Genomic DNA, 20,355 nt, shown 5'->3' with positions numbered 1-20,355 from the left:
TGAATAAATGGGCTATACCTATGATGCGATGAAGAGTCATGGCATTGCGTTGGCTGCGCACAAACATACACAAGTTGCTGATATGATTATGGAAAGACCAAATTTTATTCTACTGTCCCTTTCTGACAATATTTTTGTTCTACTGTCCTAAAGACAACAAGAATTACTAATTCAAGATTCCCAGATGCTTTGATTTCGGACTTGTTGCATAGTTGTTCTGATGACCGAATAAAAAGTCTTTGTAATGCATGTTAGAGAGTTATAAGTAAAAAAAGGTTACGATTTTTTATCTGATTAGCTAGGTTTGAAGATTAAGAACATGAAATTTAAGTTGTAGAAATATAACTCGAGGTAATTTTATCTCCATGATACTCCTATGATCTTGATGTGATTGATTTGGTTATTGGTTTGAGTGCTACAGAGGATGCAATTTGTTCATTCGTGATCTGGTAGTACAAGTAATTTGCACGAGTCAACTGCATATTAATATCAATGATATATCTCCTTTGCACTGAAATTCATGATATTCAGATTTTTTCTATCAATTATTGTTGAAATTACATAAGTTTTTTAGTCAAATTAGTAGTAAATAATTATGTCAACTTACAATCAGGATCCTAGATATGTGCAAAAATATACATTGCATTTTGTTCCCGTAGCATGTATATTCAGAGTATCTATAGTTGATTGGCAGAATGTGCTCTCATTCCATGTATTCTTGTTCATGATTCTTCACTTTTCAGAATCGATTTAGATCTGGGATCAACAAAACCTTTTTTACTTACATAATGGAAGTGTGGATAGTTACCTTTCTCCAAAAAATGGCTAAAATGGTGAGAAGTTCATGCTAGAGAGAGACACATGATGGAGTGGAAAGAATAAAAACAAAATAACGGGAATCAAATCAACTGTCTACATGTCTTGTTTTCCCGTAGCAACACACGGACACTCAACTATACTTTTCGAAAAACATCGATGTTATCTGGTTTATTTGGCAAAGAAAAAGTAGGGTGTTATATAAGTGTGTGGCCGGTCTTTCCTATGCATGTGCTTTTAGTTTTATGGCGCAAGAAAGCCGAAGTGTTTGTGCAAGCCATCTGATAAATCTTCCGCCTACCCTACAAAAAGGAGTTACAATACAATGCCACTTACGGGAAAAGAGAAACGAGGAATAATGGTTTTAGAACAAACTGTTGTATGCATTGTCTGTTAATGTGGATTTGTATAAGCTACTTATATAATATTTACTTATTAAAACCAGTGCATAAAAAAGAGACACACTATTTTTCTATCTCGCTGTTTCACATTCCGCATTCTTTTGCAATTTTTGAATCGGCACCGATTTAGGATTAACAAAGTCATTCTTCATATTGACGCACTTACACAGTAAAAGTATTGCTAATATGACATGGACGAAAAGGGTAATAATGGATAGAGAGAACACATGTTGGTCCTCATAAGGTTATTGGTAGAGATAAAAATGACATTGTACGTATAGGATGGGGTATTAAAAAATTACAAGTCATCGTGCTTGCGATGCCTGGCAACATGAAATCATTTTTCTCCATGGAAACACACGAGCATTTAACTATGTTTGGATTAATCAGAAAAGAAGTATTCTTCAGGTATGCTTGTGTTTGCAGCACCCTCATTTTGTGAGACAATAATACATTCAAAAGAAGAGGTTGTTGAGTTGACACCTATGTCGGCCTAGAACATAGGTGTGAGACTTACCGCAGAAGAGTAACAAGAAGATCTAGAACTTGAAACCACACAGATGTACAACAATTGTCTTGTTATTGCGTTCGATATTATCATGTTGTAATACATTATGATATTCTTAATTTATTTTAAATTTTATAATGAGTTGTGAATTATATATGTGCATTGAGAAATAAAATTTTAGGACCCGTGGCAACGCACGGGCATTTGTACTAGTTTGTCTAAAAAGAACAAATAGGCCGGAAACAATGTATGTTAGCGTCTAAATGGTAGGATGTCATTGCTGTATACAAGATTGGATGCTATTTAATATTTATTTAGTCCAGAAATTTTATTAGTTGGTTACGCGAACGGAAATCAGGGATTTATTAAAATACCGAGGACAACAAAAGCACACCATGTAAGCTATTTTGGATGATTTGTCAGCGCTCATGCACTTTTAGTCATTTCGTAACCTCCGATGCTTAGTTACTAGCTTGGACATCTAGTTATCACATCAATTTCAATCATGCAGTGCTGCCACCTTAACTTTGTTTCTGTTTCTCCTCTTGGTGGCACACTGGCCGTCACCCGTTCCAGGAAGCGCTGGAACCTGACACTTGGAACAAATTCTTCAACCTGTTCAGGACCCTTTATTTAGATAGCAAGCTGCTACCTGCTCTTTGTAGCTTGATATGATCTATAAGGCCCTTTGACCACTGAAGTCTGTATCAGCCCTAGATACTCATAGATAATTATTAGAAAGAAGCTTCCTCTGCATGCTCCTTGCAGATTGATATGATCAAAACGTAGGCGCTCTCTTACCACTGAAGCTTTTAGCTACCCTAGATGATAGATCGTAGATTCTGCCTACACTTCTACCATGAGTATTTTCAAAAGAGCATATCGTTTCAGAAGAACGAAGTCGTTGGCGAATCACTTTGATTCCAAGCAAATGTAACACCTCATTTACCAATGTTATAAGTCTTCCCGTCCGGAACGCATCTGATGCATACACTGTGCTTTTTGCTGCTTTGAAATTTTTCATTAGCTGATGATCCATAAGGCACGTAGGTTGATCAGATATATCGACTAGAATTGCTTTACACAAACGTGGAGCTACTTGTGCAGCACGCAAACGTGATGCGTAAGCATGTAACTGTGTGGTTCAACTTCGAACTGACAGACAGTGCAGTTGCTCATTGTAGTCTGAAAAACATGATTTTTGTTACTCTGAAATCGATAATTGTTTGGTTTCAGATATAGGCGATCCCTTCCAAATGCAACTTTCTGCTCCACCTTTCTTTTGTAGTAGTCCACGTAAGGAAAATTCTTGGGAGCAAAACAGATGAATCACAGAGGAGAAAGAAAGAAGAATTGATACTGCGGTAGTTTGGTTTCTGCTTCAGATTTGTTAGCCCCATATTCCCACAGGAGGCAGGAGATATTTGATTGAAGTAGTGCGTATAATTAAACTATGTAGTACTAGCTTAACCTCAACTATATTACTTCCAGGTGTTTATCACGTTTGTGAACCGTGTAATCAACAAGGCTGATGTTTTTTCGTCCACAGAAGACAAGGAATTTCTCGTACCTGATTAGTTTGGCAGTGGAATCTTCTGGTTAGCCGCAACAACTCACAGTGTCATAATACCATATTATCCTTGAGTACAAGTCTTTCACCATGTTACCTACTTTTTCTGTGTGTGTGATGTTCAAAATCCAATAAGTAAGGAATCTAAGACCAAGAAGGTAGATGCAAAAACATGCAATGAATTGGTCAGTTGTGTTCTGAACGAAAGATGAAACTTCCCAACTAGTACTACCTTCATTTGAAAAGAAGGCGTATAATTTTTCTCTGAAGTCAAAGGGTGTATTGTTTGATCGAATTTATTGAATAAACTATCAACATTTACAACATCAAATCAATATAATATTAAAGTATATATATTGTATGATGTATCTAATTACCATGATTTTTTTGCCTACACTTCTACCATGAGTATTTTCGAAAGAGAAAATGTTGTTTCAGATGAATGAAGTCGTTGGCGAATCACTTTGATTCCAAGCAAATGTAACACCTCATTTACTAATATATGTTATAAGTTTTCCCATCCGGCGCATCTGATGCACACACTGTGCTTTTTGCTGCTTTGAAATTTTCATTAGGTGATGGTCCATATGGCACGTAGATTGATTAGATATATCGATTAGAATTACTTTACACAAATGTGGAGCAAGTTGTGCAGCACGCAGACGTGATGCGTAACTGTGTGGTTCACCTTCTAACTGACAGACAATACAATTGCTCGTTGTAGTCTGACTGACAAACATGATTTTTTTACTCTGAAATTGATAATTGTTTGGTTTAAGATATAGGCAATCCCTTCCGAATGCGAATGAGACTTTCCGCTCCACCTTTCTTTTGTAGTATATATAGGCCCGTAAAGGACAATTCTTTTGAGCAAAACAGAGGAATCACAGAGAAGAAAGAAAGAAAAATTTATGCTACTGTAGCATGGTTTCGCCTCAGTGTTCAGATATGTTAGCCCCATATTCCCACGAGGCAGGAGATATTTGCTTGAAGTGCGTATAATTAAACTAAGCACTAACTTTAGCGCAACTATATTTACTTCCAGGTGTTCATCACGTTTGCGAACCGTGTAATCAACAACACTTCTTTCTTTTCATGTACGAAGAGGCAGCAACTTTCTCCTTTAATATGCTAGTATGGAATCTCTGTTGTTTGGCAGTGGAATCTGCTGGCTAGCCGCAACAACTCGCACTATCTGGAATACCATATAATCCTTGACTACAAGTCTTTCATCAAGTGCGTTAGCTACTTTTTCCGTGCGCGTGGTGTTCAAAATCCACCAAGTAAAGAACCGAAGACAAAGAAGAGAGATGAAAAACATGCAACAATGAATTGGTCAGTCGTGTTCTGAACGAAAGATGAAATTCTCGACTACTATCTAATTAACCTGCCTACCACAAAAGGGCGAGTCTCCAGTCGAGTGATCTTTGCACATGATTCGATCCCTTTGGCTGCATCTGCCAATGATGGGCATATCTTTCCCCTCGACCGTCTCTTTACCCGTGCATACAATTGCCATACGCAGCCGGACACCATCAGACAATCGGGTCATTCCAATGTTTGCCGCGTGTAAGCCCAACTCCCAGCACCCGATCTCCTCCTAGCTTTAGTGGAGGAACGTATATCTCGTTTTGACACCTATGATGGAATCACACTATAGCGTAGAGATACAATGTGCTGTCGCAATGGCAGAAACTTAAAGTGACACAAAAGATAAAGATTCTCTCCTGGTGGTACTTAGAGCATCCCCACCGTTGGGGCTCCCCACGCTCAAATCCGGCGCTATTGGATGAAACTTTTGGTCCGGGGAGCCCATTTTTCCCAGCGGCGAGCCCAGGACGGATGTAACGTTTTTGACAAAATACGACGAATTCAGACAAAAATGGACGAAACCATTGTTGGCCGCGCCGTCGTTCGCCATTGCTTTGGTCGCCGCGGGTTCGTGCGAGATCGGGGAAGATTTGGGGAAGGTGAGCGAGGTGAATGCGGGGCAGACGCGGTAGATCGGCGATAAATAGAGGTAGCTGCGCGTGCTACCGAGGCGACGGCATTAACTCGCCGCGCGGAAGCTACGCGTCGGCGAATAGTGATCGGCGGCAGGCTTTTGCAGCGCGCGGAAGACGATGCGATGAGGACGACGATCGGTGTCTCTCGCCGACAAGTTGGGGCCACCAGACGCGTGGGAAGTTTCCTCGACGTTTCGCGCGCTTTCGTTTCGTCCGGAGTCCCCGAGCGCTCCCCGGGGGGCCGGGGATGGCCTGGGCTCTCCGGACGGATGAAAGGCCTAATCCGGACGAAAATGAGGAACCGGGGGCGCGACTGGGCCGTTTTCGTCCATCCGGATGCAAAAAAGGCGTTCTGGGGGCCTCGTCGGGGACACGGCTGGGGATGCTCTTAGGTAGAGTCGCGTTCATGACCGAAAATGGCCATTGCGAAGTATTGAAACGGTAATAAGAAATATGGTCTTTAAAAAAATGAGATGATTCAACAAGTTTTTATAAGAATGAGACAATTCAAGAAATATCTTTTTTTTTACTAAGATAGCATAGTAAATACAGTTGTGTTATTTCAATGTAATACTTTATACAATACAACCAATACACTCAAATTTTTCCTAAAATACACTTTGGTAGGTGTATCATATACTATATAAAAATTTCCAAAATTCTATTTTTACTAAGCCGTTTTCACAGCTTTACTCGCTGTCAACAGAGGTAATAACAGCTCTCCTATCCGGCATCAGCGGAGGAAAGGCAAACGCCTCTCTGTGAAACAAACCTGGACGTCTCCAAGCTTCTCGGTCCTAATCTTCCGGTGCACCACCTACGTGGTTCGGTGGTTGGTGCCGTTCCGTTGTAAACCACGTTGTTTTAGTGCCGTCGGAGACACCAAAAGATCAATGTGATTGTTGTCCGAAGATCTCTCCTATACCTGAGAGGCACCGCCTGCTCCGGCATGCAAGCAGGCAAGCGCCAATGCCCAGGGTGCCACTTTTGCTTCAGCCCTCCCATCATGTCGATTGTTGAAGGAAAAGCGCCACTACAAGGCCGACAGAGCAGCAAGTTATGATTGCGTGACTACACAATTAATTAATGGGGCGTGCTAGGCGTCCCCCGGGGGATCAAATCCCCCGATCCCCCGGGTCACGAGCCGTTCGATTGAGTCAACTCAGCAAACGAGTCCGTCCAATATACAACATGCACGGGAGAGAGTAACTTCTCCAGCTCCACAACGTGGGTGGTCCCCACCATCCACATGCCCCGCAAGGAAACAGGAAAAGAAGTAGGTCGTCGTCTTCGCAAGGGCATCGAGCCCCGCAACCAGGAAAAAAAGGACGGAAGTCCGGCGAGACTGCCGCTGCCACTCGCAGCACCTCCGGCAAGGGCGGGCTAGTAGTACATCCTCCTGCCGCTCGTACGATGGTTCGTCGCATCGCCGCCGCCTCTCGCAACCACCACAAGGAGCCATGGTAGCTATGTCGATGACCGCTCGCAGCAACCACGGCGAACCTTTGGTAGCAAGGCCAGTAGCCTTTTGTAGCGACGCTGGCCTCCGCTAGCAGCAACCTCCTCCACTCGCCGGCAGTGACTACCTCGGCCGCTGGTAGCAACGCCGCCAGCTCCCTTGCAGCAAGTCCGACCGTCCTTCGTAGCAAGGCCAGTAGCCTTTTGTAGCGACGCTGGCCTCCGCTTGAAGCAACAGCCTCCGCTCGCCGGCAGCGACAGCCTCCACTGCTGGTAGCAACGCCGCCACCCCTTGTAGCAAGCCCGGGCTCCCTTTGTACCAATGCCCGCCGCCGTTGGTAGCAACCGCTTCCACCGCTAGTAGCAACTTCGGGAACCACTTTGCAGCAAGGACGGCCGCCGCTGGTAGCAGTCGTCTCCCCCGCTGGCAGCAACGCCGGCCGGCGATGGCAGCAACCGCCTCTTCCAACCGCCCATTTCTGCAGCATGTCCATGGCGGCCACCGTCTTCACGAGATGTGCGCGGGGGAGCGGCGACTCGCAGCAGCGGCGCGACATGCAGCAACGGTCGGCGGCGCAACTAGCAACAACGGCCGGCGGCGCGAAGATGGAGGATTTGGGGACGACGCGCTCGCAGAGGTGGAGGCCGGCAGCGGGGCGGCGCGCTCACGGAGGTGGTGGACGGAGGAGGAGCCATGGCGCGCTCGCACGGAAACAAGGAGGAGGGAGGAGGGACAACGACGGCGTGTTGCCGTGGTGGTGTGAGACGCAGACGCGCTGGAACAGACGAAGAAGAAGATGTGTGTGGAGGAGATGGTTCGGGAAGGAGATAAGGTGGACCCACTACTGTAACTGCCTGGACACGCGTCGCGCGGAGGAGGCGGAGGAAATAATCGCACGATCCCCCGGGGGGAAGGCAGCGTTTCCCTTAATTAATTGCCTACCGCATACACACTTGCTACTGAACATTCCAGAAAGCAAATGACGAAGTACACCTGCTGGTTACTCATGGAGCCTATAAAATGGAAGTCCCATCACCCACGCCATGGAAGCCAATTTGCTAACTCAACAGCACATCCAGATAAGTTCGATCCCGTATCCCCTACCTTCCTTCAGCAACAAAAGAACACATGGCTCGCGCCATGGCCGCCGTAGCTGGCAACAACGGCGAGGTGAGGGTGGAGAAGGTGGACAAGATCGGGTACGTCTACAACGCCGTCACCAGACCTTCGGTTTACGCCAACAGGGGGCCGGCGACGGTGACGAAGAAGCTGGCGGCCGCCAACGTCGCCATCTCCAGGAAGAACAGCGGGACGACCCTGGTCCGCGGCGTCGCCTCGCCGGAGGACATCGACGAGTACATCGCTAGGAAAAAGAGGGAGTTTGTCCTAGGACTGTAGCTCGAACTGATTATCTCAGCCCAAGATGAGATGATGATTACAATGCATGATTGCATGATTTATAGACTGCTCTAGTTAGTTATGTGAGCTTCTTCTTAAAAGGCATTACATGTACATATGTATGGAAGTTGAATACGCATAAACTTCAGTTGGTGTATCGTAATGTTTCAGCAAGTAAATTTCTCCAAGTAATCTTCTTTCTGCTTTTCGAAAATGGAGTCTTCTTCTTTATCGGTTGTCTGAAATTATTCTGATGGTTATCTGAATTTCTGAACGACCTCCGAGCAGTTATCTGAAAATATCTGAATTTCTGAACGACCTGCGACCTTGGTGAAAAAAGTACATGAATAGTTCATTTGTATGTTTCGGTTCGACAGGAAAAGACTTTAATTAATCACATCAATTTCGACATGATCAAGCGACGCACCGGATCCTGCTTTTTGTTTTCTGCTCCCTAGAGCAAGAGTTGTTATAAAACTTCCATGCGAACAAATTCCGGGAGATCTTTCGGACTTGATCATGCAAGTAGATTCCTCCTTAGCTGCTCTGGAATGATCTGCACTTCTGTTGCGTGGTGCTGTTGTGGACATTCCAGATTTATTAAACCGGATTTTGCTAGAGCTAGCATGCGCTCCGGCCAAGGGTCAGGGAGCACATGCAAATAGGGATGGGCTAACAATTTTCTCCGCTCGTTAACACTCGTGATTGTGAAGGCATAGAACGTGATTCAGAAATTTTTGGTTAAGTAGTACTCTCTCGGTGCCAAAATATAAACTATGTCTTCTTTTTTCACGATATTTAACCGTACGACTTAGACTATTAATACTAAATTATGTGAATTTTGAATGTATAAATGGTATCATGTCACTTGTCTTGCAAATCTCTTTCATTTCTTATATTTTTTTTTTGAAATGGGGGCAAACCCCAGCCTCTGCATCAAACCGATGCTTACGGCTTATATATATACTTTATTCAACAGGATCTGCCAACATCATACATAACAAAATCCGAAGCATCCACTCAACACCTACAAACCCGACAATATGTGAAAGCAACATGTCGTTAGGGCTTTTGCCCTAAAAACATAAACAAATGCCTCACCAACTAAAATCCGGGGGCATCGTCCTTGATTCACCATATGGCGAAGACAGGAGCTCACAACCAGTTTAGCAGACCTTTGACGAGCACATTTGCCCTCGCTTCAAAAGTCATCACCACAATCCAACCGCTGGTCCATCTTCAGGGTAGAGATCCGCATTAGCCCTTACCAGTCGTGATGTCGACGCCACCATGGAAGATCTATTGTGTGTAGCACCTGCTGAGCAGACATGACTCAGCTTAGCACCTCTCAGTCAGGCATGACTTGACATCTCCTCCACCAGCCTCTGTCCCAGTCGCTGCTCCACAAACGATGCTCACAAGAAATAAAACGACACCACAATATCGCCATCGTGCGGTCTAGAAGACCAAACTAGGGTTTCCCGCGAAGCAGCACGAGTAGGTCGACAGTCGTTCCTCATCGATGCCTTCATCATTGTAACATATATATTTATGGTGAACATATTATAGGTAGAAATTAAAGTCAGAGTTGTAAGTTGTTGACCAGATAAATTGAAGAACGCCTTACATTTCGGGGATAGAGAGAGTAGGTGGATGCATTAAGCAGAGTAGGCATAAATACTTAGTGATTTGGTCATCATCACTCACACTTATTTGCAACTATTTAGGTTTTTTTTTTGGCCTTGGTTAGGCTAGATTGGGTTATTTCGGTTAGGAAAAGATGGCCTACAAACTAGTGAACCTAGAGAGGAGCTCAAAAGTTGGGGTGGGAAATGGTAGTGGACAATCCAAATTATCTAGCAACTGCATTTATGAAATTGAAAATGAATTAGTAAATATTTGAATCCAAATAAAATGAAAATATATTTCATAAATATTTGGATTTGCTTCACAAATACAAATATAAATGTGGTATTGAATTTTGACACAAATATCCATATCCAAATAAAATTATGTTACCCAGTTTTAGTAATTATAGCCTCATATGCCAATTGCCCAACCAAACTAAAAACTTCCAAATGTATTTTATGTGTCTGAACTGAAATATTGTGTTTCTGTATATTTTTCTCTCTATCTTTCTATAGTCGACTCATTATGAGAGACAAGACTATTTCTTTCTTATACTCATATTCGTACGAATTGAGAAGATATCCGATTTGCATCCGTATTCAAGGAACATTTGATGCTCATGCATACTTGTTGACAACGTCCCCATTCACATTTATAACCATTATACAAATATAGGAAAGTGGATGTTGTAAGGGATTATCTGATCTGTATCTATTTCATTTCTCCCCTAGTCACGAGACTAGTAGGTTCACACACACCCTACTTTTATGAGAGACTGAGTTCAAGAAAATTGATCCAACGAACCTCGAGATTGATAAAGTCATCACAGATGCCTTGTTGTCAATGAAAATGTTGCCTCCCGCTGAACGAGTATTCGGCATTTTTAAGGCACCAAAGTTTTAAACATGGAGTCATGGTATGTTTTACACATGCACGGTCTTACCCCAACATCCGTAGCAATACGTGGTCCATTGTGTGGACCCTCTCCTTTTTACACACACGCAGTCTTTCCGGAAACAAGATTTCGTATTTAAGCACGAGGCATGCTTTAGTGCTCCCCTTTCTCAAAACTCAAACACATGAACAACTGAGATCTCTTTATAACCCTTCATAATTAAGTTTCATTAGAAAGAGGTACGGGGCAATCTGAGCTTTTGATGTGTTCGAATTTTAGGAAAGGAGAAGCACTGAAGCAAAAGTGTTTAAACACGTACTACTGATATACTTGATATTTTCGCACCAGAGCTGGCTCCACAAAGATGCCCAGGCGATAAGCGATCGTATTCACCCTGTAGCAGCTGCTAAACAATTTCAGAACAGAAACGAGAGCATGATACTATTAGAACCAGGCGAGAATAATGCCACTTGCTCCCGTCGAGGGATACTCTTTGAAGGGAACCCACACCAAACCACGGCCTAGCTAGAGCCTATAAATGGAGCCAATACACTTATCGCCAGTCCATAAAAAACCAAGCCAAAACCTCACATCAATTACAACAATGTTTCGACGAGCCAAGACAACGGCGACAGCCATGGCCGTGCCCCACTCCGACGGCGAGGTCAGGGTGCACAAGGTGGAGAAGATCGAGCCCGTCCGTAACCTGGTGACGAAGCCGTCCATGTACTACGGCGGCAAACCAAGAGCAGCAGCTTCATCGTCAACCATGAGGCGAGGTGCTGCCGACCATGGGACCGCCGCCAGCGCCAAGGTCTTAAGGCCTGGCGTCGTGTCGATAGAGGACATCAACAAGAGGTCTGAGGCCTACATCAGAGACAGGAAGAAGCTCTTCCACGGTCTGAAGTAGCGCGACTGGGAGATTTTTCATTACTGATTATGTATGTTTACATGTATGCACCAATTATTGGATAATATGGATGTAGTAGATATGTATGTATGGAATTCACCGCGAATGGAATGTAAGATGTACTGCTCTAGCAAACTATTTTAATGTGATTGTCTGTGACCTGGTTTGAATATGGAAATTCGTTGGTTTTATGATTTATCAACTACTGGCTGAGTTATTTTTGTCATAAATTATGGTATATACTTCCTCCGATCCCTTTTAATTGACATAGAATTTCTTTCTTGATCCCAGTCAAAGACCGTGTATATCGCACATAAATGCAAAACAAGAAATTTGGACTGAGTAAAATCTTTGCAAAATCAATAAATAGTTAGAGGAACCTTTCTTTCACTTTTTTTTATTGTTACAAACAGTTAAAAGGTATTAAAATATGAATGGCATACAAAAGAAAATCTGAACCACTCTGGAAGAAACAAGAAATATAAGGAAACCCACAAGTTACTCGGCACCATTAACTCACAAAATATTTGATACCAAATACTTTGTAAGTTCTCTCGAGTCCTTAAGACCGAATAATTTTTTACTTTCTTTAACTAAAATCCAAAAGAAAATTTTATTTGTCCAAAAATTATATTGATGTTATGTTTTTTCAATTTTCGTCACTCTTATGAAATGTTCCCTTACTTTCATTCTTTTTTTCTTATCAGATTTCTCTATTTTTAATTCAAATTTATACTCTCTCTGTTGAAAAATAAGTGTCTCAACTTTTTGTATATACATATGTATATATAAAAAGTTGAGACACTTATTTTTGGACGGAGGTTGTATTTTGTTTGCTGGTTGGTAGTCAAACTTGGGGGTTTTGTTCAGTTTAATTTGAAGCTCTTAGGCCCAACTTGAACTCGGCTGCTGGTTGTTTGACTAGCTAATAACAAAATTTCTCTCTGTTGTATATAATATGTAACCATATTCTTTTGGACATATTGTGTGCAAACTCATTGTTCTATAAGCATTGTGTTATTGTACTTGTTATTCAAACATGTATAGTGGTACGAATGAATATACATAATTTTACCTATTTAACTAAAAATGGATGAATTCATTCATATGACAGCATAAAAAATTATCATATGCATGCTAAAAAATATTTATATACACGAAAATGGGCAGAAGCATGAGAGAGCGAAGCCACATTCACCGCACACTAAAATAACATCTTCAAAAAAAATTCTGACATAGGCATCGAGTCAAATATCTAACAATTTGTTTCTTTATTATTTTTAAAACAAATATTTCAAATTTGCATAAATAATATGTGTGGAATTGTCTTGCAATATAGTACTTATATAGTATATCCGCTTGTTAGATTTTTTCCGAAATGGACGCTATGCCCCACCCTCTACATGATAGATGCATACGGCCTTCTATCCGCTTGTTAGATTTCAAATATATATTCTAAAATTTACCAATCAGAATTAGTGTAGTCATTCTAGAAAAAGAAAAAAATTACGTAGAGGTCCTTCTTTCAAATTACTGGTTTCTTAGTGCGAGTGATGTAAAAGGGCCTCTTTGTAAAATATACCCGTCACGTGTGGAATGAATCTTCTCTGGGGTCTTCCAGACCCCTCACTTGTTCAAAAAAAAAAAAAAAGACAACGTCATTTAAGGAACGCACGGAGTACAGTACTATTCATGAGCAAACACCTGGAGGCTGGAGCTAGCTATGGTCAAGTCACGGAGTAACGACTGTTATGGATTCTCTGTTTTTGTGTTCTTTCTGGTTGCCATTTCAGCAGAAGAAAGGCCAGTTCAGACAAGAGGAGCCCGTTGGAGCTAAGCAGCTACCTGGTGCTCTATTCCCAGCTTAATTCCTTGAGGGGGATTCCGACGCAATGCATGTGTACACTCCAACGCATGCATCCCCGTGAGACTGAGCAGTCTCGTTGAAAAGCTAATTAAGCTAGTCACGATGTCGATCCAGGTGTGGAAAGCACCTGATGCATCTGGATTCTTCACACAATAATAATCGACCGTATGCAGAACCTCGCAGATCACGTTTTGTTCCAATTCTGATTCCGATTGCGATCGCCGCTTGTTGTAGTCGTCGTCCCGGTCTGTCCAGCATCGACCCCTTTACAGCTTTACTCCATCTATCAAGTCTCGGTTGTTTATCCTTAATTACTTATAGTGGATTTGATGGAAGGCAAGCAATAATTTCTACAATTTTGCGCGTTTGATACAAGCCTGGGACGCTATAATCAAACTTATCTTCTTCTTCTTTTTTACATTTTGGCATAGTGCTCGTTTTCTCAGTGTACATTCAACTCGTTTAAAACTTAAGCCTTATCAAGAATTTCAAAAGAACTTGTTTCATTCCAGCATTATCGGATGATAAAGTTCTCTATTTCAATCATTACCTTACATATCTTTCTTTCTTTTTTGTAATGGAGGGATCTTACATATCTTTTGTGTATGCCCAGTATGCTTTTTTCCTTGGCGTGTCCCGCTACGAGATGCGATTGATAGTTACAGCTTCTCAAGAAAGAATATATATCATGGTAATTAAGCTAAGCATCATCGAAGATTAACTATTACATGTGTTGTCAGGGTCAGAATTCATTACCATAATCGTGTCGACGATTGTGGTTAATCAGAATCCATAACCAATATATTCGCAAAAAAAATCCATAACCAATATAATTTGCTACCTAGGAAGAATTATATGCTGGTGGAGTTCTTTTTTGATAATGGGAGCTTTATTACTCGTAAACAAGCACTTACACCCGGCCTATGGATAACTACGATATACATAGCCGTGAAGCTCCAGTTATTACAAACCGAAAAAAAGTCTCACTTAAAAAGTTCAAAAAAAGACGTGTCTAAGACGAAGGAGGCCCAACCGCAGATCACTTTGCCATCCATGTTGGGAAAAAATATCCATCGCCGTAATATTGAGTAGTAATATATTGACAGTAAATACCGTGAAGCTGGAGATCATGGACAAATTGAAACAATAGGTTGCTTTTAGATGCGACATGTACTGAATCATGTTCTTTTACATGGGAGACTAATTTAGCTACACGTGTTGCAAAGAAGGGCATTACTTTACTTATTAAAATATTATTATCATTAATATTATTGTGGTTATTATTAGTATTTATCTCTTTTATTAGGTTTCAGATATACGGATGTGGTCAAATGCTATCACTTGTAATATTCCTCTATTTTCCCTTTACATATTATCGCCCACAGTTCACCGAGATTGTTCATGTCATAATCCCTAAGGATTTTCTGGAGAGAGCAAGCTAGCAAGATTCACCTATAGTGTCTTGAATGATAGGTATAAGAACAGCACTCTTGTCCTTTTGGGTCATTTCACAATAGAGAATAAGTCGTTGGTGTGTCAAATTTTCGGGATTTAATTTGTTCAAGATCATGCTAGTTAAGTCATGCTTTCAATAGGTGGAACTTACTATGTTGCTTCGACTACAAAGTAACAGGGAAAATGTGTGAGGATTTATAATATTTAAAACAGAAATATAGTAATAAAAAACTCGATAACCAATAAAGTGAAATCCCCGGTTATGTGCAACTAGCTTGGCTCCCAACTAATTGCATGGCAACTTCCGTTACAGCTAATAATATTCTAGAGAAATAATTAGTCATAGTATCACCGTATTAGTGTGGATAACTATTTAGCTATATTATGTAGGATATGAACACATGTCTATATGCACTACATGATTTTGTACCTTTCTGCACTTCAAAAGATCCAACAAAAGTCATGTTATTACTAACTCTTAATGAAAGTACGCATATAGAAAGCTGTGAAGACAATGATCATACGTGCACCACAAAAGTAACATATGAGAACATGTTCCTTTTGTCTCTTGTTTCTTTATTGTATATTTATGGTAGTATTTTTCTCACGTTTTTCAGCGTGATATTTTATACTCCATGTGTTTTCTGGGAGTTTATTTTGGAACGCACAAGTAGTGAACATAGATTTCCATCATAAAATATGTTTTTTTATGTTCGTGGTGGTGGATTCTTAAACATGTCTTTTGTTAAGGCTAATCGAATGACACTACCAAACTTAAACTTTCTCCAACGAGTTACCAAACTAGTTCGGCAGGATGAGATTCCTTCTAGCTTCTAGTGCTGTGGCCATTTCCCAGTTAAACTGAAATCTATAACATGGTCCTCAAACCGTCAAACGTGCAAAACACTTGCAATACATAACGACTAATGGTATGGTGGATTTTAAAAGTATGAGCTTTACATGCACTTTTCATTAGTAACTATGTCCTGTCATCCAGTAACTTCTACTTTTAATTACACTTGCACCAACTTATCGTACATGATTAGTCCTCATGCTCTTCCCCTCTTTTTTCCTAATTGTTCTTCTATCGGATGCAAAACAGAAAAGGCCAGTTTGCAATCATTGCATTACTGATACATTGTGCGCCATAAATAAGAGGTGCAGAAAAAGGAAGGCCAGTTGGTTTTTCCTTCAGCCGTACTCATGGCCCTCGGTGATGAGAGTACTCCTAATGGTGCCGCCGGTACTAGAGTTACACATGGGGCTTCTTCATCTACGATTTCACGACCCAGCAAATTTCATTGGAACAGTAAATACGACCCTTGTCAGCAAATCCGACGGATGTTGTTATGTGCATGGTGACTTCTGTTCCTTTTCTGTTAAAAATCCTGAGATGGTCTTCGGAAAACATCAAGGTGCCGACAGCCAAAACCTGTGTCGACGGCATTTTATCGGGGTCATCGGCACAGACCCGAACAGGGCAGGCCCCGAAGAAAGCCGTCGGCACAGGGGCCTCCGCCATGATGGCGAGCCAACAACGTTAGGGGTCGGCCCTATGCCCCCACCCCCCCCCCCCCCCCCCCCCCCGGATCGATATCGTATTTTCAGTTTTCAAAAATAATAAAAAATAATAAGAAAAAGTAAAATCCTTCGAGTTGTACATGCGTAATGTTATCTAGTGTTAAGGAAAATTAACAAAAATGAATTTCGACTTTCTTTTGCAAAATTGCGTCATGTATCGGTAAAACGGGTTTTCTGGTTGCGTACGTGTTTTATATGAAAATGTATCTAGGCGAAATTTCCTATCCGATTTCAACCACCTACGGTCATTTATATAATTCTTGGATTCGTCGAATTCGAAATGGAAACATGAGCTTTTTCAGCTTTTAGTTTTCAGGCTAAAAAGTAATTTAAAATTAAATTTATTTTATTTTATTGTTTCAAGATCTATTTTTACTTATCTTATTTATTATTATTTACTCAAATAATTGTTTGGATTCAAAAACTAAAGAAGTGTGATGTCATGAAGCAAGGGTTAATAGGATTGATACGGTGTATTTTTTTAGATAAAGGGAATATATTAATATCAAAAGATACCAATTACATCCAGCTTTTGCAACAACGTCCCACCCTAATGTCAGTACGGATGCACACAACTAAAAAAGAGTAAAGAAAACTAAGAAATAAAAGTCCCGCTACAGCATTCTAGACCTAGCAACAACAATACAACCACCACCGTGACAATACCTGAAGTACAGACTCTCCAAAAGCGACGGCTCCAAGAAGGAAACAGTGCACTAGCGCCATCGTCGCCCGACCAAAGGTCTTAGGTTTTCACCCTGAAGATAGTCTCCACTCTCAAAACAATGCCTCCAACAAGAACATTGACAGGCACAACTAGTTAAGGCCAGACCTTGGATTTTCACCCTGAGAGGTAAGACTCTGAACTTCTCCTGTGCTGCCACCCCCACTTGCATACCACTGCTGTAGAGCCCGGAACGCCAAGCAGATCCCTCAGCATCACAGAGACTCGAACCTCCTTTAGCCAGTCCACCAATCCGGCCTTCATGATATTCCTTCTTCTCACTTCACCATAGACCAAAAAGTCACATGATGTCAACACAGAATAGAGCTTTGCGCCGCTCCCTTTGGACCAAACGGTCGGAATAAAAGCATGGGTGCGCGCGACCGAATACCACCCGATACAGCAAACTGCAGGCAAAAGATGCACTGTTTCATTCGCCAGCGGAGCTTTCCGGAGCTCATCTCTCCAGCCAGATCAAACCAAACTGACCTCCGGAAGATCTTCATCCTCGCATGCGAGAAACCCGAGGACCGCCACAAGAAACAAAGCATGATCAGCAGCCCCCTGATACGTCTCCAACGTATCGATAATTTCTTATGTTCCATGCCACATTATTGATGTTATCTACATGTTTTATGCACACTTTATGTCATATTCGTGCATTTTCTGGAACTAACCTATTAACAAGATGCCGAAGTGCCGATTCTTGTTTCTGCTGTTTTTGGTTTCAGAAATCCTAGTAAGGAAATATTCTCGAATTGGACGAAATCAACGCCCAGGGCCTATTTTTCCACGAAGCTTCCGAAGTCCGAAGACGAAACGAAGTGGGGCCACAGTGGTGCCCAAACCCTAGGCGGCGCGGCCCCACGGCCGCGCCGGCCTATGGTGTGGGGCCCCGTGCCCCCTCCCCGACTTGCCCTTCCGCCTACTTAAAGCCTCCGTGACGAAACCCCCGGTGCACGAGAGCCACGATACGGAAAACCTTCCGGAGACGCCGCCAACGCCGATCCCATCTCGGGGGATCCAGGAGATCGCCTCCGGGCACCCTCCCGGAGCGCGGAATCATCTCCCGGAGGACTCTACGCCGCCATGGTCGCCTCCGGTGTGATGTGTGAGTAGTCTACCCCTGGACTATGGGTCCATAGTAGTAGCTAGATGGTTGTCTTCTCCCCATTGTGCTATCATTGTCGGATCTTGTGAGCTGCCTAACATGATCAAGATCATCTATCTGTAATTCTATATGTTGCGTTTGTTGGGATCCGATGAATAGAGAATACTTGTTATGTTGATTATCAAAGTTATATCTATGTGTTGTTTATGATCTTGCATGCTCTCCGTTACTAGTAGATGCTCTGGCCAAGTAGATGCTTGTAACTCCAAGAGGGAGTATTTATGCTCGATAGTGGGTTCATGCCTGCATTGACACAGGACGGTGTGAGAAAGTTCTAAGGTTGTGTTGTGCTGTTGCCACTAGGGATAAAACATTGATGCTATGTCTAAGGATGTAGTTTTTGATTACATTACGCACCATACTTAATGCAATTGTCTGTTGCTTTGCAACTTAATACCGGAGGGGTTCGGATGATAACCTGAAGGTGGACTTTTTAGGCATAGATGCAGTTGGATGGCGGTCTATGTACTTTGTCGTAATGCCCAATTAAATCTCACTATACTCATCATAATATGTATGTGCATGGTCATGCTCTCTTTATTCGTCAATTGCCCAACTGTAATTTGTTCACCCAACATGCTGTTTATCTTATGGGAGAGACACCTCTAGTGAACTGTGGACCCCGGTCCAATTCCCTTTACTGAAATACAATCTACTGCAATACTTGTTCTACTGTTTTCTGCAAACAATCATCTTCCACACAATACGGTTAATCCTTTGTTACAGCAAGCCGGTGAGATTGACAACCTCACTGTTTCGTTGGGGTAAAGTACTTTGGTTGTGTTGTGCAGGTTCCACGTTGGCGCCGGAATCCCTGGTGTTGCGCCGCACTACATCCCGCCGCCATCAACCTTCAACGTGCTTCTTGGCTCCTCCTGGTTCGATAAACCTTGGTTTCTTTCTGAGGGAAAACTTGCTGCTGTGCGCATCATACCTTCCTCTTGGGGTTCCCAACGAACGTGTGAGTTACACGCCATCAAGCTAGATTTCTGGCGCCGTTGCCGGGGAGATCAAGACACGCTGCAAGGGGAGTCTCCACTTCTCAATCTCTTTACTTTGTTTTTGTCTTGCTTAATTTTATTTACTACTTTGTTTGCTGCACTAAATCAAAATACAAAAAAATTAGTTGCTAGTCTTACTTTATTTACTGTCTTGCACTCTATATCAAAAACACAAAAAATTAGTTACTTGTTTTACTTTATAATATCATGCATGTTTTTATTACACTAGTTTTGCATAATGGACAAGAATGATCTTCTTATTCTATTTCCTGATTTAAAACATGGATTGTTTGATGCGAAAATTAAAAAACCTATGGAATCTTAATTGCATGCTGGTAGTAATATTAGTATGAACGCTTTGAACACCATTGTTGATAATAATATAGAAAGTTCTAAGCTTGGGGAAGCTGGTTTTCATGATCTTTTTATTCCCCCAAGCATTGAGGAGAAAATTTACTTTGATGATACTTTGCCTCCTATTTATGATAAAGATATTGGTCTTTTAGTACACTTTGTTATGGAGGATAAATTTGATTATGATTACAATATGCCTCCTATATTTGATAATGAGAATAATAATGATAGCTACTTTGTTGAATTTGCTCCCACTACAACTAATAAAATTGATTATGCTTATGTGGAGAGTAATGATACTTTTATGCATGTGAATAAGAATGCTTTATGTGATACTTATATTGTTGAGTTTGTTCATGATGCCTCTGAAAATTATTATGAGAGAGGAAAATATGGTTGTAGAAATTTTCATGTTACTAAAATGCCTCTCTATGTGCTGAAATTTTTGAAGCTACACTTGTTTTATCTTCCTGATCTTGTCATTTTGCTCTTCATGAATTTATTTGTGTACAAGGTTCCTTTTCATAGGAAGCATGTTAGACTTAAATGTGTTTTGGATTTGCTTCTTGATGCTCTCTTTTGCTTCAAATACTATTTCTTGCGAGTGCAT

At 41.7% G+C, this 20,355-nt stretch overlaps 2 protein-coding genes across 2 annotated transcripts; both read left to right on the top strand.

Moving 5' to 3' along the window:
• Window positions 1–7,709: 7,709 nt before the first annotated feature.
• On the top strand, window positions 7,710–8,389 carry LOC127347152 (uncharacterized). The gene has a single exon (XM_051373377.2). It carries the CDS (start codon window positions 7,889–7,891, stop codon window positions 8,156–8,158), a length of 270 nt encoding a protein of 89 aa, XP_051229337.1. The 5' UTR covers window positions 7,710–7,888; the 3' UTR covers window positions 8,159–8,389.
• Window positions 8,390–11,238: 2,849 nt separating this feature from the next.
• Window positions 11,239–11,794, top strand: LOC127334609 (uncharacterized). The gene has a single exon (XM_051361145.2). It carries the CDS (start codon window positions 11,287–11,289, stop codon window positions 11,590–11,592), a length of 306 nt encoding a protein of 101 aa, XP_051217105.1. The 5' UTR covers window positions 11,239–11,286; the 3' UTR covers window positions 11,593–11,794.
• The last annotated feature ends 8,561 nt before the right edge of the window (window positions 11,795–20,355 follow it).

Source organism: Lolium perenne, chromosome 1 (genome assembly GCF_019359855.2).
Source record: "Lolium perenne isolate Kyuss_39 chromosome 1, Kyuss_2.0, whole genome shotgun sequence".
In the NCBI taxonomy this organism is placed as follows: Eukaryota; Viridiplantae; Streptophyta; class Magnoliopsida; order Poales; family Poaceae; genus Lolium; species Lolium perenne.
Note: the sequence above shows the minus strand (reverse complement) of the source record. Positions and strands in the feature narration are given on the sequence as shown.

Bases quoted from the DNA above. Each gene is read 5' to 3' on its own strand.
- LOC127347152 (XM_051373377.2), top strand. From the start codon at position 7,889: ATGGCTCGCGCCATGGCCGCCGTAGCTGGCAACAACGGCGAGGTGAGG.
- LOC127334609 (XM_051361145.2), top strand. From the start codon at position 11,287: ATGTTTCGACGAGCCAAGACAACGGCGACAGCCATGGCCGTGCCCCAC.